The sequence below is a fragment of the Pieris brassicae genome, chromosome 8 (assembly GCF_905147105.1).
Source record: "Pieris brassicae chromosome 8, ilPieBrab1.1, whole genome shotgun sequence".
NCBI classification, from domain to species: Eukaryota; Metazoa; Arthropoda; class Insecta; order Lepidoptera; family Pieridae; genus Pieris; species Pieris brassicae.
Window position 1 is genome coordinate 16621266 of NC_059672.1, and position 12513 is coordinate 16633778.

Consider the following 12513-nt stretch of genomic DNA (forward strand, 5'->3'; position numbering starts at 1 on the left):
CTTTTCACCACAGCGTAAACAAAATTTGAGAGTGAAGGACTGATTTTTTTATGAATAGGGGCATAGACTTTAAGATATAGAAAAATACTAGTACAAGATTTCGATGATACTATAAAATATCGTCACTACTTTGACATGTGAAATCGACGTCCATATATGTCACGATTTTAGTCATGTCAGAGGTAACAGTCTGAACAATTGTCAATTCAAACACATCCAACCATTATTATCAAAGGAATATAAAAAACACCGTCTCCTTCACAAAGAGGCAGTACTTTTGCGGTATGTAGTTGTGGCCATAGGTAACCTAATATTATGGTAACTATCATTGATATAATTTACACAAATATAAAATTCATTTCATAGTTAAACCAACTCTCGATGCCAAATCAAATAAGGATTATCTTATAAGATTTACTATAGAAAAACATTCTAGCTTATATTTAAATCAGTTTAATTCCAAGCTAACTGTACAGAGAACAAAGGACTACAAAATTGCATGAAACAAGTTCATCCGTCAGTCACTAGACTTGACAAGGCACGGCACTCGGTTTTGCATGAATTTTAATGCATCGCTGACAACATAAAAGCATCATAAAGAATGTAAAAATACGAGCCTATACTGATTTAAAAAATGGTGTCAATTTATTAGCCACTGTTCGAGGGTGAGATAAAAACATGTTTTTTAAGGTAACGCTTTCTAAGTTATAGGTTGACGAAGTTTAAGATGTTTCATACATGAGATACGATTTTCGATTCTTACAAGTTTTTTGTTAGAGTTTTTATGTCACCTAGGTTTAATATATATATTGATATGGCTTTAAGTAGCTGTAGACATGTCGTTAACAAAATTCCAGTTTTTATTCACTCACTCCGCCGGCTCTGCGACCCAAAAAGTGTTTTGGTGTTTTCGTAATGAGACTTTCAGCGCCCCCTGTAATTTTTTTATGTAAAAGGAGGCAAACGGGCAGGAAGCCCACCTGATGTTAAACGATGTTAAACGAAACCGCCGCCCATGGGCATTCACATTGCAAGAAGTCTCGCAATTAATACGCAGAATAAACAGGGTCGGGGAAGCCTTGTGTGACGCCAGGGTTCACGGGTTTAAGGTCGGAAAATGCTCCATCGATGACGACCTTGATTCTCCGATCAGCCAGCAAGCTGGAAATCCAGTTGCTATTTCTCGGGGAGCCCATAGGCTTGAAGCTTGAAGTGATGTGATCTGTGCCACACCCGATCGAAGGCTTTCGCTATGTTTAAACTTACCGTCAGCACTTCCCCTTAAGGACTCAATTGCCTCTGCCCTATGTGTAAGGCAAACAAGAAAGAAACCAGCTGAGCGACCGCAGCGAAATCCGTACTGACCATCGCTAATGAGCTGGTGGTCTTCTAGATAGCTTAGAAGATGGGTATTCTCCTTAGCGGTGTGGGAAAGCGAGTCATCCTCTCTGTACAGTGGTGGAATGGAGGGTTGACAGAAATTCCCATGGATATCCTTTGCGAGAGACCAGAAGGCTCGAGCCCCCGAAGGCAGGTAGGCCAATTTCTCGCCAGATCTGGTAAAGTGCTCTCACTTTGCCTTAGTGATTTCTTGTTTGTGTCCTGTGCCATCTCCCACCAATTGGGAAGGTGGAACCTTAACAAAACCTCATGGACACGTACAACGACGGACGGAGGATTGCAAGTGCGTTGCCTGCCTTTAAAATTTGAAATAAGTATTTTTATTGTTACCAATTATTTGTTATTATGTCACCAACATTGATTTATATGTAAACGGCAGCTTCGAAAACAAAATATTAGAAAATATAATTGGAAAAAGCTGGCAATTAGTAGTGGGTCAAAAATCTATAATTTGTGCTAACCACAGCTCATGGACAGCTGCAACGTGGCTTGCAAGTGCGTTGCAGGTCTTCCAATTTTAGAAAAAAATCATTTTACTTATGATTTAAAATCCAAATTCTCCATTAAATAATTTGACATTCAAATTGAGACTATGAAACAGATTTTTATCTGAACCTTAATATAATGCACGCGTAAATATAAGACAATATTGATGTATTTGACTTTAGCACGCATATGTAGTCGAAAGCCCTTTAAAATATATAAACCACTTCAAGCTGCTAACAAGTAAAAGCTCGTTACAAGCCTTGTAACATCACAATAGCAAGTGCTTTTCAATCGAAACTCACCGTTATTCTAACGTATAATTACTTTATTGAGTCGTAACAGTAATTGAATCATAAATTACTATATTTTCAACACTATGCACTTCGATCTTAGATAAACACACCGCGAGAAAGAGACACGTATATTAATTGGTTAAACATCGAAAAGAGATAAATTCATTTTCCGGTTATCTGTTTAAATCGACAAAACAATTAGCGACTTGAAACGTCATAAACAATTCTATCACCCAAGCGATTATAGACTCTATTATATATGTATGGATTTGCATTTTCTTTATTACGGTTGGTGTTGGAGAAATCTAGGAACAGATTGACTGAGTAATAAGCGCTGCGCGTGCGGAGATCTAAAAGATAATAGTGTATTGTCGGCGTCAATTTATTCAAGTGAAACAAATTATTTAAGAAATTATTGATGTGTGAACGTAAATAAATTAGCTACTTATAGAATTTATTATGTATGAATTAATTAATTCACTTATCTAATTTTTTATTACACAAATAATCGCTTAAAAAGCTGCACGATTTTCTAGATATAATATTGTTCCATCAATCAAAAAACCCGTCGAGATAGCGGATATAACACATGTCACTAATATTCGCACTCCTGCGCAAGCCACGCTTGATAGACACATCCGGTACCATTAAAAATGGATGTTACGTAAAAAGCAAAAGAAGTGCGAAAAAAATGGAAAATTCTGTGATCTAGGCGTCATTTATTGCCATTTTTTGATTCATGTGATTCCGATACGGTATCACGTTTTTTCTTATCGCTGTCTTGCTCTTATGTCTTCGTTTAGTGACGTCAGACAACGGTGCAACCACGCGGTCTAGAACTGAAGAAAATGTATAGTAAACCTTACTTGATATGTATAATGTACTATCGAATTACTGTTCATACCAAGGTATTGGAACTATTAATCGAAGAAAATATTTCGTAACTATAAAATAGGGGTATCTCATAATTTTTATTAATATAAACTGCTTAATAATAACTATTACTCTATTAATTAAGAATTATTATTATAACTATTACTAACAATTATAATAGACTTCAAAAGAAAAACCAACGGAAAAGGTCAACAATTTTTTTTTTATAAACGTGACAAATTAACTCATTTGCATTTTACAATATAATAATAAAGGTCGTAAACCTCTTATGAAAACGTATGCACCTGGATTTTATATCATGCTACATACTTCAATTAGCAGGTTTGAATAGCTTACGCTAAATCGTATAAAAAAAATATTAGGAACCATACAAGTGCAGTCATATGTAAAAACAAGAATGTTTTTGCACATAACAATATTTCTTTAAGGTTTCGTAAATATCCGATTCGATAAATTACAGTTAAAATCGATTATAATTGAGATCCGACGTGAGTGTTACTAAATTTGTTTAAAAATTTCAAGTGAGAAATTAACAATTATTGAATAAGGATAACAACTTGTCAATGTCGAATTATTTTGAAATCTTTGGAGTAGAGCCTAGTGTTTTACGAGTAAATTCGACTTTAATAAACGTGTAGAATAAACATGATACTTAATTAAAAGTTTTCCGGTTTAAGTTACGTAAGATATTGATATAAGTATTTTTCAACATTTTCGAATAATGTGAAATACTAGTACTACTAGCCCCTATATACTGTTATATCAAATCAAATGTATGCACATTTGATGGCAAAATTCACGTTTGAAATGACATTTTGGGACATTGACCACCTAGCCTACAGTCATCTGAATATAAAGAAGTCGTATATATTGTGCTGTGAAAAGATTTATCTTTAAAATTCGAGTCAATAAATTTTTCTATGCAAATATTTTGACGTGGAATGTTTGAAAATTCGGCCCCTGAAAGTGTAAAGTAAAGGATAAGCATTTCGATAATTTCCAACATCAAAATATGCACTTATGCGAGCGAAGACGCTGTCTATATAAATATATATGAATCGCAAAACATGTTGCTAGGCGCAAAACTCGAAAACAGCTGGACCAATTCAAGTATTTTTTTGTATTTATTCCTTCAACTTTGAAGTAGTTTTTATGGAGAGGAAAAAGAAAATAGTTTTGTTTTGTACTTAAGTTTCTATTCCGGAAAAGAGTATAGGTTAGTATAGCAAAATGTTTCATATGTTGCTATGTAGATGCTAAAAAGGCAGCTTAAGTAAAAATCCATATTGAGGCGAATAAATATTTGAACTATGACGAAAATAAGACAATTGAAAGACACTGTAATCTTGGCTTGATAAAACAAGAAACGACAGTCTCAATTAAATTATTTTAAATTCAAAGAAGCTGGTGAATATTAAGAGAATCCTTTTCCAAAAAATCAGTTACCTCCATCTCATATAGCACGCTCAACGTGTCTTGCCAATCTTCTGAGGGCATCATTCGAATTTAAATTCCTGATATTGAGCTTTATAAGCACATCATACGAAGTGATAACTCTGATTAATAACTGAGATGGGTCCGAGGACTGGTTGAAACGGTACTTTTGCGGTGACTTACGAAATTACTTTCCACTCCTTTTTATAATAATTTCAAGTCAAATAAAATTTAAGAACAAGTTACCCTAATGTTATGAGAGTTTCAAGTCTGAAATTGCTTTTTCTGTAGATAAAATTACTCTTAGCAATTTTTTTAGAAGAGGAGACCACCGGCAAGCGGGCTCACTCACACGCCCATGGACACTCAAACCCACCCCTCTGTATATTATCTAAGAAGACCCTAAGTCGAATTTGATTAGAAATATTTTAGAGGATACCACATAGTGCGCGACAAAAAGTTGTTTAGAACCTATTACAATCAAATAAGTCTACTGTTTCTAAATAAAGAAATAGTTTGCCTCGTTTCTATTACGTTATGTAATATCGATAATACCTTTTCCTATTTGAACTTTATTAAAAGTCCCGCTAGAACAGGTATTTCATAAAATTTATCACCAACATTGGTTCGTGTGACACGCAGCTTGCTTCCGATATTCAAATGGAGGTCTAAACATGGCATATAGTATAGCATTTATGTTGAATAAAGAAACAAAATTGTTTTATATAATTAGAAAAAGCGAAGGAGTGTCCCTTTCCCAGTGACAAGATATAGAACTCGACAACTATACGTTCAGAAAGCCGTCTCAATATTGCCTTTGAAAATTCCTTTGTAAGCGCAAGTTAGAACCTATTCCATTAGAGAACATGAAGTTATATCAAGTGCGGCCCTGGGGCGGTAGTTAAAGAATTAAAAGCTAGTTTACGCACACAGCCGTTAGCCGTTATGTCAATGAATACAACAAATTGCATGGATACACGACACTGCGTGGAATTGCTTTCAATACTATTAAGCCCGTTTACGAGATTTGAATATGGAATACGAAGAAAATGGAACTATACTAGTACATACGAAGCCTTTAAAAAGTTATTTAATACGTGACCAGTGATGTTGGAACAATTGATAAGGCAGTATAAGAAATATACATTAAAATTAACTTATGTTAACATAAGCTTAAGTTTAACTTTGGTACGTTACCTTAAAATTTATACTTGTGTTATAAGAATAATAATGCGAAAATTTGAAAATCGAACATGCAAGTAACAATATCAAGGGCTCATTTTGGAGGATGCTTGAGTAGTTACTTTAGCTGTTAACTTAAATCACGGTTACTACTATAGAAAAAATCTCACACTAGAGAAACTATTTTGCATCGTGCTCGTATTGTTTAAAGATTCCGTATGATTCTTTATGGATGTCATAGTTAGATGATGTTATAGTAATTGAGAGCGTCAAATCCAGTCCATTGTTTTGATCCAAAATTGGAAATTAGAAATTTCACAGCAGGTAAACATTACAAGCTCCATCATCCATAGTTCGAATATTTACTGATACCTGCACAGCGTGCTGACAATTACGTCTCCTGTGGACCACGTGAATTATTTATACAATTACTGGCGCGTGAACGGACGTAAATAGCGCTTTTTGTATGTACATTGCGAATCAATAGCTAATCTGCAAAAAACTGTTGACTTGTAACTTCAAAAAGATTGAATTATTTTCGAAATTATTATTTATTTGTACAAATATCGTATCAAATAAAACGAGAATCGAGTCGTTGTTTTAGTATGGACATTGAGAATGAGGCATTGTTCCACTATCTAATAATATATGTTCCCTACGACTACGAAATCCGTGTTAAGTTTAAGTTTTTACCTTCAGATCTTAATTAAACCATTAAGGTTCATTGGCAGAGAGGATATTTTTGTCGTAGTCTAAACGATGTCGGGGACAACATATATATAAATGGCGTATAAATATGAATCTTGTGTAAGATAATTGAGAATTATTGCGTAATGCGGTAGCGGCGTATCGCGCGATCCTAACGTGATTTCATATGAGGCCACGAACGAAGCACCTCTTCAACTTAACGAACCCTAACATATGTTACAAATTATCTACCTAATTAAAACACCACCTTAACCACCAAATGTTTTATATTTATTTACTGAACGCCTATCAAACTAACAAACACTAAAACTTTAAAGTCGTCTTCAATTAACACATTATAATTGTTCAGACATACGTTATATTAACAAAGACGTTGCGACTACTGAATGCAGTCTTTGACACTATCGACATTTTTTATATGTTCACAGATTCATAATAGCGATTTTGTTTATCATATGTATTTAATTTCTTTTTCCGATAGTATCATATTGGCTTAAGTATAGTGTACATGTATTTTTGTAGATAAGTAAATAATACATTCTAAATCACGTTGTATCCTAATTATTACAAAAACATAATCTGGAGATGCTGGATATTCCTGGCGCAACGATAAGGGTTTCGTTTTGTTGAACAAAACGAACGTACACAAATCTATAAGACGTACACACAAAAACTTTGACACTTGGGAAGGGATTTCTATCATTTTAATACAATATGTTTATGAACAATGCGAAAATAATAGATCACGCACTCGCCAGCCGTCTGGCATTGAGAGTATCCATGGGCTTAGGATGGGTCATCACTAAACACCACTAACCACACAGTTCTCATCTCTCTCTCAACTCAAAAATTGTTATACAATAATTATAACGCTATTTTAATAGCCCCACCCAATCGCCGTTGCTGTGAAAAGGTAGCGTTGGGCTAACATCATTTGTAGAATTTACGATGATGTTCGTATTGTTTATGGCTCCGTTTTGCAACATTCGATGGCGAGATTAGGAAGTAGGTGAGCCCTATCGCGATCGAATTATTGCTGACTCATAAATATTTTCGTCTTGTTCTTGCCGACAAATACCTTTATGGGAGCTCAATAATTTGCTTACGCACTCGTCTAGTCTGTATTGACTTTTATAGTCAAGCGAATGTATAATTTGCAAAGCTCTTGGTTTGAGAAAGGTTTAGGTTGTGTCCAAATTATGAAGTTCTAATTCAGAATTAATTTAAGCCATTATGTAAATGTTTAAGTAAGTTTACCATAGCTGAGCGGCTGATGGATGATTCTGAGTATACTATTTCTAAAGTATACAAAAATGTCGTTTTGTACTCGATGTTTAATATAAATTGGACCGATCAAACGTTTATTTACGTGTTGAACAAAATTCGCCTTTAAAACCCTTGCCCTAAGGTTAAAAAACATTCTTCAATGAAATTATTAAGCCAAACAGCGCGGTAATATAACGAAAAACATAAAATCGTACAAGTAGGGAACTAGGTGAGATCTAATAATAGTTATAATGACTAAATTGCGCGTTCTCTGCGCTTCATAAATCATTTGGAGTCATTAACCGGTTATGAAATAGCAGCGATTAACGTGACTTATTAACTTGAAACTTGCTTTAATTTTTCTAAAACTCCATGACTTTAATAATATATAATGTATTAAAACTTAACGTGGAGTTACAACCCACAACCTTAAGGTCTGGGCCTCTTATTTCTGTATCAGTTTCATGATCATTTGTCAATCTAATAGGCAATTAGGTCATCAGCCTCCTGTGCCTGACACATGCTGTTTTGGGTCTAAAGCAAGCCGGTTTCCTCGCGATGTTTTCCTTCACCATTCGACCGAATGTTAAATGGGCATATAGACAGAAAGTCCATTAGTGCACAGCCGGGGGGATCGAACCTACGATCTCAGGGATGAGAATCGCACGCTGAAGCCACTAGGCCATCACTGCTCTGCTCTACATAACGTACTATATAATGCAGGTATTATTTTCAGGATATTATTCACATTGTTGTCTAGAGTATCATAGTAAATCGTTTTAACTAATAAATACACACTAATATTGACATCTGAGCAATTTGGTTTGACTTTTTCTATTCTTTTCTATAGAAACATCGTCAAGATGCGAGTTTAAAGCAATAAATAAATTTAGTTATAAAATAATCCCGCTTTGCGTTCGTTACAAAATTTATATCCGACACACATAAAATAGGAAACAGGAAAATTCTCGTAAAAGGGAAAATAATTATCAATAAACATTATAGAAGAAAGGTCGCTCATTATTACTTTTAATTTATTTTATGATAGCAATCATTTATTTTTCTTTACATAAATAGACTAGACCTACTAAAATACTTCGTTCCTTCGAATGCAAATAATTAAAGGATAATTATTGTCCTACCTTATTGTTCTTCTTCTTCAAATCATCAGCCAGGACCTGTTGTGAGAAGTTATGTATTAATATCATGCAATTCATGCTTGTGCAGTTTAAGGATCCATCCAATGTTCTTATAAGGTAGTGAACTAAATAAAATATGAAAATTATTGAAAACAGCTAGCTTGGAATTAGAAAGATGGTAGAAATTAGTATTAGTGTAACAGGGTACTCTGTAACTTCCAATAATGAGTTTTTGTTCCACGCAATCTCTAAGTTGCTCAGTGATACGGATAGTGAGGAACATGGAACTCGCATACAAAAACCTCGGAATCATTATCGCTGTCGTTACTGGAAGTTGCAGAGTACGCGCGCAGGTTTTATTGTATTGTGGATAATATTAGCGATAGCAAAGCAACGCGTTTTATTTAATTTTATTATAATAAGGATAACAGTGACAAAATTAAAGCGTGTTTAATTATTTGATTACCTGTGACCACGTAACACGCAACGAACCCTTATTAATTGCATTTTTATTGAGAAATTGTGAAATACTGGTATGTAAGACATTTTTTGAGTATAGCCTATTAAAGTGTAAGTATAAATATTTTACAAGTAATATATTTTTTACTGCTGTATCAAGTGCATTTCATTTAAATATGACCGGTCTGTAACTGAGTAATAATGATGCAATCCTGCCTTCCGTTTACTAATTAATACTTACTAAAATGTAGGTCTCGTTAGATTCGTATGCGATGCCAATTGGTGAATGGGGAAATTACGAAAAAATTAAAAGAACATTAATCAAAAACACAAGCCTAATTTGAAGCGTATTCTCGAGTAAACCTTCTCCACTTTGGTTGTCTCTAATCGTTGTTTAGGTATCGACATACAAGGGATATAAGTACAGAATAATGTTTATTTATTTTATTTATTTACACTTCGTTACACTACGAAATAAAAATAAAAATTAACAATGTTATAATAGTCTTATCCTTAGCAGCGTTGATCTGATAGTTAAACGTAAAAATATTCTTCTTGAACGAGGCGAAATGTGGATTTGTCACCATCTCTTGTAGGCGTGTCAAATATTGAAAAATAACATTACTTCGAGGTAGTCGACTCGCAAACATTTCATTATTTTATATCGACTGTTGACGGGATTAATTCATCGAACCTGATATCCTGAAAGCTTTATGTATTGGTTAAATCGTAAAGTACTTTTGCCGAATTAAATTCAGGACTGTAATTGTTATTAAATTGTTTTCGAATGGCCATATTATTGGTATAGAATTAAATGTATAATATTTTAAGGATATTGCATATTACATGCTGGGTTCGGGTTCATTTATGATATTTATTTGCAATAAGTGAGTCTGAGAATCAATTCGGAGTATATTATTGCTTTGCATTGAATGTCGTACAGCAATTGAGTTATGGAACATTTTTATATGTCTAACCTTGTGTTAAGCTTTTACCCGATACATTATTGACTCCGCATGCAAAATTGCTAGGTCTTTCGTAATAAAGATTATTTAGACGTTATGTACTTTTTCAGTACAGCGTACTGACCCAAATAACACAAAAGAGATTTTAAATTAAGAGTGATTGAATGAAGAGAATTTGTTTATGGACAATGTGTGTAATATTAATATTTCACTAAAGTATTTACGGCTTCCATGTTTATGGTATCATAATTTGTCGTAGATTGTTATTTAGTTAGAAATTGATAATTATAGAAAAAAAGCAGTACTGCCTGTTGCTGCGTTTTGTCTCTGCATGGAACACATAAAAACCATAAAAGGACAAAAATGTCAAAATAAATAAAATGGAAACATCAAAAGTAAAGGCTTACTAAAGTTACATTTGAGATCTCCCAAGTAATTAAAGCTTCCTTTGCCTATCAATAGACTTAGAATTAAAATCTATAAACTAGTTTCATACAATTTTTATGCACGTTTAAGCTTTTGTCCCACGAGAGCGTCATTAATTAAATATTATTTATTCATTAAGATAATATTGTTTAATAGCTCGCTGTCTTGTCTCGATACGATTATCGCAATAATCCGGTTGCAATTATTCTACAACACATTCGTTGCATAATTATACTTGGTTACGATAAACAAAGGGATTTTCCTTTAAATCTGATTCATTGTGTAAATTTAGGTCTCTTACATTTCTATTCTAAGAATGATAGCGCTAGATCTTTTATATATTAATAATTCGATATTTTGAAACTAAAATTTGAAGGTATGCTATTTACAAACGTACTAAGTAATAATAACGTAACTATTTAAATGTTCAAAACGTCATAAGTGTGATTAGGACAAACCGGAATGATATCTATAATAAGAAATAAATGTATCGTAGAATTACTTACATACTATAATTTATTTATGTAACGAGGCAAACGGGCAGGAGGCTCACCTGATGGTAAGTGACACTCACATTCACAGAACTGCGCTATTTTGAACAAATTTTTGTTACCAAAAATATTCTCTGAACTACGTTGATTTTTTTGACAATCTACTAATTGGCGATATGTCAAATTAAGCGTTAACTACACCACAATAATGTAACAAATGACACTATTATATAGTCTAGATAAAATCAGTGAGATTTGGGCGAAGCGCAACATGTGGACAACCGGTCCAGCGACCCACTTGCTTTAATCATGGACCTTGGTAAATGTGTGCATGCGCTGCTTTGAGAATTTAACGCAAAATTATTTCATTATTTACAAAAATTGTTAAAACTGTTTTGCGAAAATATATCTAGTAGTGCAAGTATACTCTTTATTTTTTATTTAGCAATGTCACAATTTAAATTTGGAATAATACGTTGGAGCACAGAATTGAGTCCATAAACGATCAAAGAAAAAAAACCAGTGGCATACCAAACTTTTAAGGTGGGCCTCAGATTTCTGTATCTGTATCTGTTTTAGGGATACCGATATTCTCATGATGTTTTCCTTCAATTGTTGCGCAATTAGAAACTCCATCGGTACATAGCTGGGGATCGAACTTACGGCCTCAGAGATAAGAGTCGCCTTGAAGCCACTAGGCCAACGCTGGCCTACTCTGACTAAGACAGTCAACTAGTAAAACTTAGCATAGCAATATGCATGAGTGATATTTTAATTCAAAAATTTCCTTAGTTACAAGGACACAAATTGCAAAATCTTAAAACAATTTTAGGTTTTCCAGAAAACGAGTCGATAACTCTAATTGGAACGATAACAAACCACCGACTCTTACATTCTCTTTAAATTTGTCCATTATCTGTTGAAGGAAGGAAGAACGGTTTAATAATGCGTTATAAATAAATGTTTTATCAAAATTGCATCCATTAATTATAATTAAAGGTACTTATCCCTGTTAAACTGTTTAATTAATTAATTGGTAATACATGTTGGGGTATTGTGACAAACGAAAACTATTGCGTGTATTGAAACGTTATTTCTTTTAATAATTATGAACCTTGTTTCTTAAATTTTATAGTTTAACTTTTCTTACAAACACAAAACGTATTAATTGATACTACTAATATCTCATTTTTCGGTTACGCGTCACATTTTTAGGTTACGCGCCATCTTTTTTTTGTCCCTACCACGGTTGATTCGAAGAGATTTGAAGCCATTAATAATAAAAATATATAATAACGATAACAATGATAGTAATAATTCTATTACAATAAGGTAAAAAGAAATAACTGTATTACTTGTATTTATGGCT

The 12513-nt window shown here is 33.5% G+C and overlaps 1 protein-coding gene across 3 annotated transcripts in view; it reads right to left on the reverse strand.

The window, feature by feature from the left end:
* Positions 1-12513, reverse strand: part of LOC123713482 (serum response factor homolog) — a 154558-nt gene that overhangs the window by 86250 nt on the left and 55795 nt on the right. For 2 of the 3 annotated variants that reach the window (XR_006754194.1, XM_045667164.1), the window contains exon 3: positions 8807-8842. The exons of the other annotated variant lie outside the window; for it this stretch is intronic. Coding sequence is in view for 1 of the 2 variants with exons in the window: in XM_045667164.1 (XP_045523120.1) it covers positions 8807-8842 (36 nt within the window). In the remaining variant the exon portion in view is untranslated. The remainder of the gene's footprint in view (positions 1-8806; positions 8843-12513) is intronic. 3 annotated transcript variants of the gene reach the window in all.